This window comes from Schistocerca cancellata, chromosome 3 (assembly GCF_023864275.1).
Source record: "Schistocerca cancellata isolate TAMUIC-IGC-003103 chromosome 3, iqSchCanc2.1, whole genome shotgun sequence".
NCBI classification, from domain to species: domain Eukaryota; kingdom Metazoa; phylum Arthropoda; class Insecta; order Orthoptera; family Acrididae; genus Schistocerca; species Schistocerca cancellata.
This window is the reverse complement of record NC_064628.1, coordinates 578,003,360-578,016,602: the sequence shown is the minus strand read 5'-3', so window position 1 is coordinate 578,016,602 and position 13,243 is coordinate 578,003,360. Positions and strand designations below refer to the sequence as shown.

At 43.2% G+C, this 13,243-nt stretch overlaps 1 protein-coding gene across 1 annotated transcript in view; it reads right to left on the bottom strand.

Moving 5' to 3' along the window:
* LOC126176820 (solute carrier family 22 member 7-like) overlaps window positions 1-13,243 on the bottom strand; it is a 122,617-nt gene that overhangs the window by 49,437 nt on the left and 59,937 nt on the right. The window contains exon 4 of the mRNA XM_049924003.1: window positions 11,230-11,387. Coding sequence (XP_049779960.1) covers window positions 11,230-11,387 — 158 coding nt within the window. The remainder of the gene's footprint in view (window positions 1-11,229; window positions 11,388-13,243) is intronic.

Below are 13,243 nucleotides of genomic sequence, written 5' to 3'. Positions count from 1 at the left end.
CATGTGATGTATCTGACCCCAGGAATGTGTCAATAAAGTTTCCCCTTCCTGGGACAATGAATTCACGGTGTTCTTATTTCAATTTCCAGGAGTGTATACTTAGAATTGTTACCTAAAAAAGACTTGCTTCCATTGTCAAGGCCAACGTCAGTACTTCCTCCGTGGAGACTTTACTTCCCTTTAATGTGAAACTAATCGTCATCTAGTAGATCGTAAATTTCATTTCCCATTTTTTATGTATAATATTCCTGTCAACAGCTCTGATATGCGAATAGTCAAGATGATTGTACGATACGTACATGACGACAGTCGTTGTTCCCTCGCACTATTTGCGAGAGGAACAGGAAAGGAAATGACTAGTAGTAGTATAGGATACCCTCCGTCACGCACCGTACGGTGGTTTGCGGAGTATCTACGTACATGTGTATGAATTCTGAAAATATTTACTCTTGCGGGCATGTTCACAGCCACTCTGTGAAGGGACATTTTCAAAAGAACACACATCACACATGCCGGGTGATTCACGAAGATATGCAAATATTTTAATATGTTGTTCTACAAGTAAAACTAAAGAAAAAAGTTCATATACACATAGGTCCGCAAATGATTAGTTACGGAGTTACGACTACTAAAAGATTTTGTCTGAAACTTAGCAACTTCGCTAATATGAAGCCATGGCAAAACTGTACGATGTACGATTTCCATTTATTTAATTGTTATAGGTCTGGTGAATCTAATAAAGCGTGTCCCAGACGTGTATCTGCTGTAGTTTTACAGAACATCCAGAGAAGCAAAGATTATTATGCGAGTAAATTTGTTTATTTTCCATTAGGAATGTAGAAACTTTTACATCATTGTTGGCAACCGTTAGTGAGATGTTTCAGTCGTTTCCTAAACTTGAAATGAGTTAGTTTGCTGTATTTTGCAGTGAAAGAACATAATAACAACAGTGTATTTAAGTGAAACCACATAGTAACTGTGGTATCAACGTTTGATACCACTCTTGTTAGGGGTTGCAGTTACCGACCACGGTCCGTATTAGTATCGCTGGACCCGCGAGCCGCGACCAGCGCCGCTAGCGCAGCTCCGCGGCTTGTATCAAGTTTCTAGCGAAGTCGCGTCCACTCTTGCTCGGTACGTCAAATAGTAAAGTAGCAAAGCCTTCAGCTGATAGGAAGCAACCTCTAACAAGGCGATTAGCAACGTATCGCCTAAGTGAGGCCTCAATAGCTATCTGTTTATATATTTGCAGTCAAGAAGAATTCTGTACAACCAAGTACAAGTACAATATATATAATTATCTACCAACGACCTCTAATTATTTTAGTCATAGCAGATCCAGACCATGCAGCCAAAACCTTATGGACGTAACTGACGAACCTACTGTGATTTAGATGTTTTTATTTAGCATTGGCCACCAGTCAACATTCGCGACGACTCGTTCGTCGTCATCATAACAGTAAGTGTTGTAGTTTGTAGATTATTTATGGAATAGGGACATCTTTCAAATATACGACAGAGGAATACGCCGATGTGGAGTTTGTTTAAGGCAAATGTGGTGGTAATGCTATAGCTGCAGTTAACGAATATCGCGTACGTTATCCAGCTCGGAGGATTCAGAATGCACTAACCATTAGCGGAATATTTCGAATGTTACGGGAGACAGGTTCTCTGCCTAGCGTTTATAATCAGTACGAGCGCTCGATATCTGCAACGATGATGATGATATTGTGGCTACCAGTACACGACGTATCTCTCAACGACTAGGCATTTCATAATCTAAGGTATGGCGTACACTGAAGTACAGTAATCTGTATCCTTACCATAAACAAAAAGTGCATCATACGGTAGATCCTGCCCTTCGTTTCGAGTCGTGCAGCTGGTTAAATACTAGTTTGCGGTTACACAAATATATTTTATTTACTGATGAGGCAGGGCTTACTCGGGATGGTATGAACAATACACATAACGAACACGTACGATCTGAAGCAAACCCACATGCAACTGTGCAACGCATTTTCCAGAAGCAATTTAGCATAAATGTGTGGTGTGGTATAATCAACACACACTTTACTGGACCATTCACTTTCCCAGGACGTCTAACTGGCGAGGCGTACTTACAATCCCTTCAAGAAGAAATACCCCACTTGCTCGAAGATGTTCCATTTGCTATGCGATTGCAAATGAATTTTCAACATGACGGCGCGCCTCCACATTTCACCAACGCTGTTACTACACATATAAATGAACATTTTCGCTAGAAATGGATTGATCGTGTTGCTACTCGTCTGTGGCCACCCAGATCGCCCGATATAACACCAATGGATTTTTATGTATGGGGATGGATGAGACATAGTTTATGAGGACAAAGTCAACACACGCGAGGCATTACTTGCTCGCATTATGAATGCAATAGACGTAATTAAGGACATCCCTGTGAAACTGAAACGAGCAACAAAATCTGTTCATACACGGGCAGCTAAATCCATTGAATTCGGTGGAGACATTTTTGCACATTTATTGTGAATGCATTGTGAAATAGTGTGTACACTGTACAACTTCCTTAACACTGAGCTTTGTTTTTTTTCCGGTTTAACACAAACTCACGTGTGCTGTGGTATTAATAAGAGCAAATTATCTGACACATTCATACAGTTTCAGTCAACGTTATTACCATAGTTTTTACAAAATAAAATTCTCTACAACTTCTGTTGAAAACTTCGTACAATTTTCTGGAATTTAAAAGAGAAATTGGGCTAAATAACTGATAAATAAAAATTTTTACGAAATTACGTCTTTGCTTCTCCGGATGTTCTGGAAAACTAGCGCAGATACACGTCTGGCAAACGTTTTATTAGATTAAACAGACCAATTACAACAAAATAAATGGAAATCGTGCTTTAACCTCGTACAGTTTTGCGATGGCTTCATATTAGCGAAGTTGCTAAATTTCAGGCAAACTTTTTTATTAGCCGTAATTCCGTAACTAAACATTTGCGGACCTACGTTTGTATGAACTTTTTTCTTTAATTTTCCTTGTAGAATAACATATTAAAATTTTTTGCATATCTTCGTGAGTCACCCAGTATATACCTTGAATGCCATAAGATCATTTCAGTGCGTTTACATTCTCTCTCTCGTGAAGTCTTACGTGAACACAGCGTGATGCGGCGAGCAGTCAGTATGATGGACATGGAGCGCTAAGTACGTAGTGTGTGACAACATGGGGATTTGATTTGGACGGACAGCGTTCTCGGGTAGCCGAAGTGGCTAAGACGACCGCTCGCGTGTAACGGGAAATATGGATTAGAATACCCATCCTGCAAAAATTTTCAGTTGTCGCCATTGAATTCATTTCAATGTCAGTTGCGCCCGATGTCAGAATTTATTTCATTTCATCAAGTATATGTTCGGCTGCGGAATTGAGAATGGTGTCTGTTCTTTGCGACATGTCCGAAAGAACAGACACCACTCACATATGTAAATTTCCAAAAATTAAAGTATATAGTGTGATAAGAGCATCAAATACAGAAACACGTGCAGGCAAAGTTCATTTGACACCACATTAATTCACGATAAGTGACATAATCATTCAGAGAACGAAAGTGCAGACTGTCAATATCACTTACGAATATAAATATCAACTAGACCAACATCTACAGTGTAGAACAATTTTACATCCGATTAACAGAGTTAAAGTTGTAATTGCCTGAAATTGTGTGTGAGATGTTATTTCAATGGGTACAGACTTTTTTGGAATCTTTATTAGCCAAGATCGCATATAGGGAGGAAGCAGGTAACAAGAGTCGACCATTTACGGCCATCTTCAAACCCGAATATAAAAATCCAAGTGTAAGATAAACGGACCCTTTTCAAACTTGGCTAACAAGGATTTCACAAAAAAATGATCGTTTATTGAAGGTTGGGTTGATCCAATAGTGCATGGATGTACTGCCAGTGCATGGTGTCTAACGAACACAGATTTACGCTGGGAGAAAATAGTTTCCGATTTTGGCGGCCAGGTGCAAATTTTGCGCTGTGAATGCGAGAAGAACGTACAGAAATATGTAAATTGAAGATGGAGGGGGGAGAATGGGAAGTTGCATCGGTTCATTATGTGGAACAAGCGGCGAAAGTTGAATTGCGTGCCGCACTGGGATTCGAACCCACGATCTCCTGCTTAAGGGGCAGTTGCGTTAACCACTGCACCACATGGACACAGAGTTAGCAGCAACTACGCAGACTATCTACGCACTTGTCACGGCGGACCCACATTCCCACCTAGCGCCACCTGTACATCCTCACTGAAGAAGGTGAATTCGTTGCCCACTGAGGTGTGTCAATTATATTCATGCCTGGTGTCTGTTGTTTCAGACATGTTCCTTAGTACTTCCGTATCCCACTTCTTCATGCATTAATTCTTCTTGACTAGTCTCTTAAACTTAAGCTTATTCTTCACCACAAGCGGATTGTGATCTGACTCTATATCTGCTTCCGTGTATGCCTTACTATCCAGTATCTGATTTCGGAATCTCTGCCTGACCATGCCGTTATGTAGTTGAAATCTTCCAGTATCTCCCGGCATTTTCCAAATATACCTCCTCTAGCTGAAATTTGTTGCCGAACTAAATTATTCTATCTCCTCTCTCATTCCTAGTAGCAAGCCAATATTCTCCCGTACCTTTTTCTTCCACTCCCTCCCCTATGACCCCATTCCAGTCCACCTTGACTATTAGATTTTCGTCTCCATTTACGTACTAAATTACCCATGAAATATGCTCGTATACTTTTTTTTATGTCTTCATCTTTGGTGTGTGACGTCCGTACGTATAACTGAACGATTGTAGTCGGTGTTGCATTGCTGTCGATTCTGGTGAGAACAACCCTATGGTTCAAATGGCTCTGAGCACTATGGGACTTAACATCTGAGGTCATCAGTCCCCTAGAACTTAGAAGTACTTAAACCCAACTAACCTAAGGACATCACACACATCCATGCCCGAGGCAGGATTCGAACCTGCAACCGTAGCGGTCACGCGGTTCCAGACTGTAACGCCGAGAACCGCACGGCCACTCCGGCCGGCGAATTATTCACAGTTTCTGATGCTGTTGATATTACCCTATACTCCTCTGAACATTACGGAATCCATAAAGTATTCACGGGACTGGTCCTTGAGGTAACAATTTCTTGATGACCCCTCTAGTAAATCCGGTCCCTGAAAAAGCGCCCAGGTCCAGATTTCCGCTTTCTTGCATAGGCCCAGCGTTGATCTTTCTGTAGAATTCATCATTTAGAAGGCTCTACATCTTCTCCATGTGGGAGAAAACGGTAGTAGCGTTGCGTTTGTCAGCAGCTAAGACATCAGTCTCACTGAAGTCTCTCAGCTCACGGATGGCGTCCCTCTCTCAGCTGGTAATGTTTGACTTCGTAAACTTATCGTCGGGGTACGACAAGATTCACGACGTACTTCTTCAGTTGCTTCAGGCGTTAGCCGTGCAGCAATATATTTAGCTGCATGCCGCTGTCCGTGACTCGTGTGCACTTGGGGGACAGTAAGGTGGGAGGAGGGAGGACCACATCGTTATTTAGCGGCATATTACATTGATGAGACTCTTGTATGGGGCCTCCAGTGATGGTATGTTTACGAAGCGTGAAGATTTTGAAGTTAGACGTCCCCTACCCTTTCTGTGTGCAGAATCGGTTGTCACCCACATAAAATCATCAATCCAGTCCTCATTCTTGAAGTTAAATCGACTGACTAGTGCTAAAGGTAGTAATAGAATTTCTTGTGAGCTGTACTGAAGTTCGTCGAGTGAAGAGTACCCACCACATACCAAGGGAAGGCTGTCTCACTTCTTGACTCTCCTGGCTGCCACTGAATCGATGTGTTGTGTGACCTTAGCTCGGCACAGCATGCTCAGTACAACATTGATTCACAAATTCAAGAGAGTTAATTGCATCTTCCGTTGTACAGCTTGTTGAATTTCACATACTGCGGTACATCTCCTCCCCATAAAAGTATTTGAGGTGATTCTTCAGTTTTTCTTGGCGTATTTATTGATCGAACAGTCCACGTGTGTTCTGCCAGTCCATAGTTGAAAAATGCAAAGCTACTGTTGTTCTCTCCTATAAAGACACCACTGAGAAGAGGCAGAGGTTGCCAGGTGACGACTCCTACAAGAAGATCAATGCTGAGCCCACCGAGAAGGTGGAGAAAAGGACTAGATTGCTTCTCATGGACGCTGACTTGCCGGAGGGGGTCATAAAGAAATCTTTACCACTTAGATTTTATGGACTCAGGCATTCTATTGAGCTGAGACACTGTTTGGCAATACCCCAGTGTGCCCCTGTGAGAGTCACTAGAACTCCCGAAATATCTAAGTGTCACATTGGACTGGACACTGTTCTAGCAGAAGCATCTGGAAAACATCTCAGCGAAGTTATGAAATAGGAACAACATCCTCCATAAGAACATACTACATAAGCTGTGTCGAACAACCTGGGGCTGCACTACTGAAACTCCGCACTCTTCAGCAGTTGGGCTAGTCTACTCTGCTGCGGAATATGGTGCTTCTGTAAGGATCAATAGCGCGCGTACACAAATGTTCAACACAAAGCTGAAGAACACAATGAGAGTACACTAAAGTCATCCGACGTCGAATGGCTGCCAATAATGAGCCACATTCCACCCCTAGCCGACGAAAACAAGCTCTTCTCCTTGAGTTCAAACACATACAAAGCATCCCTGTCCATCAAGATCCAATTATCCGAGAAACAAAACCAGCTTCGGTCAAGAAAACCTTCCATGAAAACAGCCGTGGAATTGCACACGCCTCAGTTTAACTTAACCGAATAACAACCACAGGACTGGAGAGAGAGACTTTTCCACCACATTTTTAGAACTTACCCTGCATAAGAAGGGAATCTTCCTTCTACAAGTCACGCAGAATATGGACCGATTACGCACGAAACATGACGAAGTGACTCTATAAATGAGGGAAGTCTCCATCTCCAAAGCGCACACTCTCCCAACAGGACATATCGGCTAACCATCAACAGTTCTCTGATGGAAACTAACGACGCAACTGAATATATTAAAAATTTAAATGTCTGTAAAATAAATGTGTTGCTATTTGTATTTTACTTAATACTGAGCTTAAAAACAGTACCATACCATATATGGTAGTAAGACCACCGACCGTTTCAGGCACGCCCTGACCTCCACATATTTTCTATTTAATGGAAAATAATATGAAAAACGGAGGGATCACAATAGACAGCGGACTGTAGCCTGTGGGAGAGAATTTCTATACATGGTCTTCAGGAACAGTGTGAAAAAAAAACAGCCTGTAAGGATGTTGCGTGGTAGGTCATGCTGGGAAATAGTTATCAATGTACTTTGATAATCAGGTAGTTGAGTGCATGGATTCTAGCGACCCGCCAGAGTCTATGGCGCTAATTGAGTTCTTCGTTTCGTTTCCTAACACGGAAAAAGCGAGCAATAAAAACTAGACATGTGACGCTTGTAAGGTTCGAACGCGAGCCAAAGGCTGAGCAGTCTTGTGTAGTATTATCTTCGCTGTGAGAACAACTGACTCTAACTGTGAATGGCGGGCCGCTTGAATCTGCGAGCAGAATGGCTTGACTGGCAGAGTTTAACGCTAATTAACGTTGATGATGATGAGGCTGTTTGGTTTGTGGGGCGCTCAACTGCGCGGTCATCAGTGCCCGTGCAAAATCCCAGTTTTTACACAGCCCATTGTTTTACACGGTCTAAAGTAGCCACTGTCAGGAATGATGATGAGGATGATGAAATGATGAGAACATCATAAACACCCAGTCCCTTGGCAGAGAAAATCCCCAACCCGGCAGAGAATCGAACCCGGGACCCCGTGATCCAGAGGCAGCAACGCTAGCCACTAGACCACGAGCTGCGGAGGTAATTAACGTTGAAACGTATCGAGTTTTTTCCTTAACAATTATTCATCAGCACAACCTACCCTGCGACATCCCGACGTTCTTACAAGCTTTTCGGATTGTTTCTGACCACCGTGTGTATGGAGCACTGCGAGGAAAAAGCCCTGCCGTCATCCACATGGAAACCCACCTTCTATTTCCGTTATGCAGATGACATGTTCGTAATCTGTCCCCTTGGAAGGGAGAAACTGTTTGAATTCCTTGCACATCTGAACTCCAGAAATTTGAACATCAAATTCACTAAGCAGAATGAAACAGGAGAAAGACGTCATGATCAAAACAGGACAGCTGGTAGCACCCTGGGCCACAGTGTGTGTCGGAAGAAAGTGTATAATGTCCTGTATTTGTATGCAGACAGCTGCCATCACCCTGCACGGATGAGTGGGGTACTAAAAACAGCAGTACATAGGGCGTGTACCCTCACAGACTCACAATCTGCCCGAGGAACTGAAACGCCGCAGAAATGTGTTCCGAAATACTGCTACTCAGAATGGCCGATTAGGCGCCACATTACTACAGTGCAACTTCCAGAGCGCGAGCAGTTAACTTATACCCCCTCGCCCCGCGAGCCATTCCCTCCGCGGTCTGCACAAGTAGGCGGGGTAGCGTGGATGCAGTTACCTCTGGCCGCCCTAGTCGCCACACTGCTGTGTTTGCTGTTTTCTCCATTATTATTCATTGTCAAATATGGATGAGACGCAGTGCTGGTCTTCAGGCCTTGCTGAGATTACAGCCGCAGCGCAGGCTAATAAGGTTGTTCCTGGTACGAATTTCGATGCCCTCTCCAGTGACGATCCCAGTATTTCGAAGTACTTGCTAAAATCCTGATAAGTTATATTTCCATCACGTAGTTCGCTGCTAAACAATGCTCTGCGGCCGCAGACATGTTGGCATACGTTGTTCGAGTTTGTCAACGGTGTTCGCGGCATCGATCTTTGACAGTGCGCACAGTTTGTTCAATGGATGTCTTGTCATATTTGTACGGAATCTGATATATCCTGACATTCCGCAAACCGAGGTCGTTTTTGACGGTCCCCATTAATACCAATGTTTTATACAACAGCAAAAGGCAGTTTTTACTTGAGGCATTTTCAGTATTCGTCAGACTTTTCCTGATAATGCGCAAGTGTTTGATATGAAGGCAGTAGCGACGACTTCCTTTGTGACTTCTTGGTTCAAATGGCTCTGAGCACTATGGGACTTAACATCTACGGTCATCAGTCCCCTAGAACTTAGAACTACTTAAACCTAACTAACCTAAGGACAGCACACAACACCCAGCCATCACGAGGCAGAGAAAATCCCTGACCCCGCCGGGAATCGAACCCGAGAAGCCGGGCGTGGGAAGCGAGAAAGCTACCGCACGACCACGAGATGCCGGCTTTGTGACTTCTTCCGTCAACGCAACTGACAATGACAAATAGGTCAAATCGTTTTAATACTGCTCCCGTAGAACACTATGAACTGGCAGTACACTCATGGAATGTTCAATCAACAAACACCGGGAGAAACTGAAGAGTAACGAATTTCAAATTTGAATTGTCGCGCTGTGCCGTTAGGAAAGATTTCGTGCCGCTGTGCAGTACGTTTGCCACGGATAACAACGAAAGGGGTTCTGCTATGAAAAATGGTAGCCAGACCGTCACTCTTGGTTGTCGGGCCACATGGTGGACAGCAGTCAGGTTGGTAAACCAACGGCATCCCATCACAGTCCGGGGCGTCGCCAGAGACGACGTCGACTTGGAATCTCATTGATTGGAATACAACTGTCTTAAGTTATCAGTCATGCTTCGAAACGAGCCCTGAATGACCAGCGAGACGGCCGGCACAGTGGTGGGATACCAATTTGACTGTCGCTCGCCATACGCCCCGACAACCAGGAGTGATTGTCCGGAGAGCCATTTCATTTTATAGAGGGACCCCTTTGCTTGTCACATGCGGTACCCTTATAGGACAGCGGTACGTTGACGGTATTATACGCCCTGTTCTGTTACCGTTCATGGCAAGCCATCATTCGCTTCCATTTCAGCAAGAAAATACCCACCCGCACACGGCGGGAGTTTCTAATGCTTGTCTTCGTGCTTGCGTAACCCTACCTTGGCCAGCAATCTCTCCTCTGTCGACAACATTTGGAGCATTATGGGCAAGGGCCCTCTGTGATTGCTTAACACTACCTTGACCAGCAATCTCTCCTCTGTCGACAGCATTTGGAGCATTATGGGCAAGGGCCGTCCAAAAATCTCGTAATTTTGACGATATAAGACACTGATTGGACAGAATTTGGCCCTATATTCCTCAGGACGACATCCAACAGCTCTGCCAATAACAGCCAGAGGTGTACCAGCGCGTTAATACTTGCTCAATTTTTTCTTTCTCTTGAATGAATCATCCCATTTTTCTGAAACTGTACTCATTTGTCTGTCTGCACATGAACATCACATCTGCCGATTTCCGTCGCATTCGTATAATTCGTTCGTGGTGCGTCATTTTTTTTAATTTTTTGCCTTAGAGTGTATTTATCCTGAAGTTATACACGAAGTTGCATTGAGCTCGTCGCAGCGTCACAACTTATTTAGTGTACGATACTTGATTTTTTTTTTCTTGGAAGTATAGTGTTCATTGTTTTGGCGTTCCCCTTATTTGGCATTTGTCGTGCCCATACTTCAGACGAACGCGCACGCTCCATCATCAGGAAAACCCTCAGATTCCAGTGTCCATCAACCATCTTTCTGCATTCCTCGCCCAGCTGCAAACTGTCGTAAAACTCACTACTGGCGTTCGCTCCGCGAGGCGGCTTCTTGTACTGTCGCAAGCTCATGGAGACAAACTTCTTTTGATGTGGAGAGTGCCGTGGTGTCACTTGTGGTTTCTAAAGAGCCTTCTGTACAGTTATTGTGACTAATCGTCTCTCTAATGCCGGCCGGTGTGGCCGAGCGGTTCTAGGCGCTTCAGTCTGGAACCGCGCGACCGCTACGGTCGCAGGTTCGAATCCTGCCTCGGGCATGGATGTGTGTGATGTCCTTAGGTTAGTTAGGTTTACGTAGTTCTAAGTCTAGGGGACAGATGACCTTAGATGTTAAGTCCCATAGTGCTCAGAGCCATCTCCCTAACGAAGAACGATCGACAGTGCCGTATTACTAAACATAGCTGCAATACGATATAAAATAAGAATGGAGCACGAGAGCCGCTAAATAGGAACGGCAGTACAGGATATATTTCTGCTTCGCTATTATGGTTCCAGCTTAACTCACCTGTCGCCATGGTTGCTTCTGACATGGGCAAGTGTGCACCTTCAGAGGCTGCGGAAAGGGCAATGTACAGAGGAAACACGGACGCTGATACGGGGAGCAGCGTCTGTGACAACGCCGTGGCGCTTATGCCTAGCAGAAACTGTTTCCTGCGTCCAAATCTGAAATAGAAAAACACATTCGGAGTAAACAAAAACCATCACAGAAGTCATAAGTTTCTGGTGACTTCATGGATCATGCCATCTAGCATAGAAATACATACTAATTGCAGCAGTGTGATATAATATCATAATGTTTTGTCATTCATTATATTTCTGCCTAAATCATTTCTAACACCATCAGCGTTATGTGTGGAACAATCATTTCGTCGCCTGATGTAATACAGTTTTTGTTCTCTTCTAACGACTTTGAGCGAAATCTTTTGGTTCAATGTTTAAAGAATGGGATTATAAATTGGTCATGAACGTACTATATGGTGAATAATGTCTCACCCTTGGGACATAAGTTGTGTTCGAAAATGTTTGTAGCGAGATAAATTATCGCCTTTATTGATGACTGATGACAGATTCGTCTTTAATGCACTGCCTGGTGTTTTGTTCAATAAAACACATCGTTTAAAAGAAAACAGGCAACAAAGGTTCGTTCTTCGTCTAGTTTGAGCCACCAAGGAGTATCCAACCATTTACTGTCTGTGAGTACAGCATGTAAACTTGCCGAAAGAAATGTGTCCCTAGGTTAAGACCAGTGTTTGCCGACTACCTATTTACAAACTAGAGTTTCATCCTCAGTAGCGTTATATTACCTGGAATATGACTTAACCCAAAGGAAGACAGTTTGAAGTCGCAATTTTACTATTATCCTCATGGAAAACAATAAGATTATTTTGGTAGTTTCTGTACACAGATATAAATTCGTTTCGTAACAATTTCTAGACTTATATTTCTAATACGGAAACATCAAAGCACTTAATGAATTGTTCCAAGTGACTTCCTCACTGACATGTTCTTACCAAAAAGAGGAAACTTATATTAAAGGAAATGGCGCTGCCGCTCAAAGACCTAAAGTTTCACATTTCAGGCTACATAAATTACCTGTTGAACAAGCATTGTCAAAGGAGAGTAGTTATAACAGTACCTCCATTATTAGGCTTAAAATCGTCAGGTGAGATGTCTCATAAACTACGGTGCCTCACTATATGTAATAGAACAAAAATAACAGCACCAGGATCTGATCTCCAAGTACAGGCTATGCTACGAATAGATCAGCGAATGTGAAATTAATCTTTTTCGAACAAGATATTGATGGATTTATCATTAGGTGTTAAATGAAGCCAATGTCAAGCAAGACTGTACAGGTCCACAAATCACTCCCCATGAGTTGACGGTAAAACTGAGAGCAGACAAATGAGGATACTAATGAAGTGATGAAATACGCACCTCAACAAAAATTTGGAATATCGTAGAGTTTACTACAATGACTTCCTGTAGTACACACAATAAACATAACTCCTTCTGAAAACAAGAACGATTTTGGTTAGTTACAAAAACTCATTAAAAAACAAAGCAGGCCCCCCTCCAAAGCGAACATCTTGAAAACAAAATCAGTGAAAATCATTATCACATGATGATAATTATCAATATTTAGCAGCGAGTATGTCCACCCCTCACATGGATGAGTTCTTCCAACCTGCAGGCATGCTCTTGGGGTATGAGCTCCTTTTCCTCAATGGTAGTTTTGGTGTGGTCCTGAAGATTCTCAGGTGGATCCGGACGCAAAGCAAGGAGCACTTTCAACACGCTCAATTGAATTCATGTCTGGGGGCTGTGAGGGCCAATGCATTCAGTTGGTGTGGTATCTTTGACACTACTAGAGGTCGGAGTAGTCTTTCATTATCATTGATTAGGGTGAAGTTGGCATCAACTTCATGTCTGTAGGGCCTTACAATCGTTTGTAGGACCTCTTGCAGGTATCGAAGACCAGTCAAATTGCCATAGATGGGTATTAGAGGAGTCTGCCA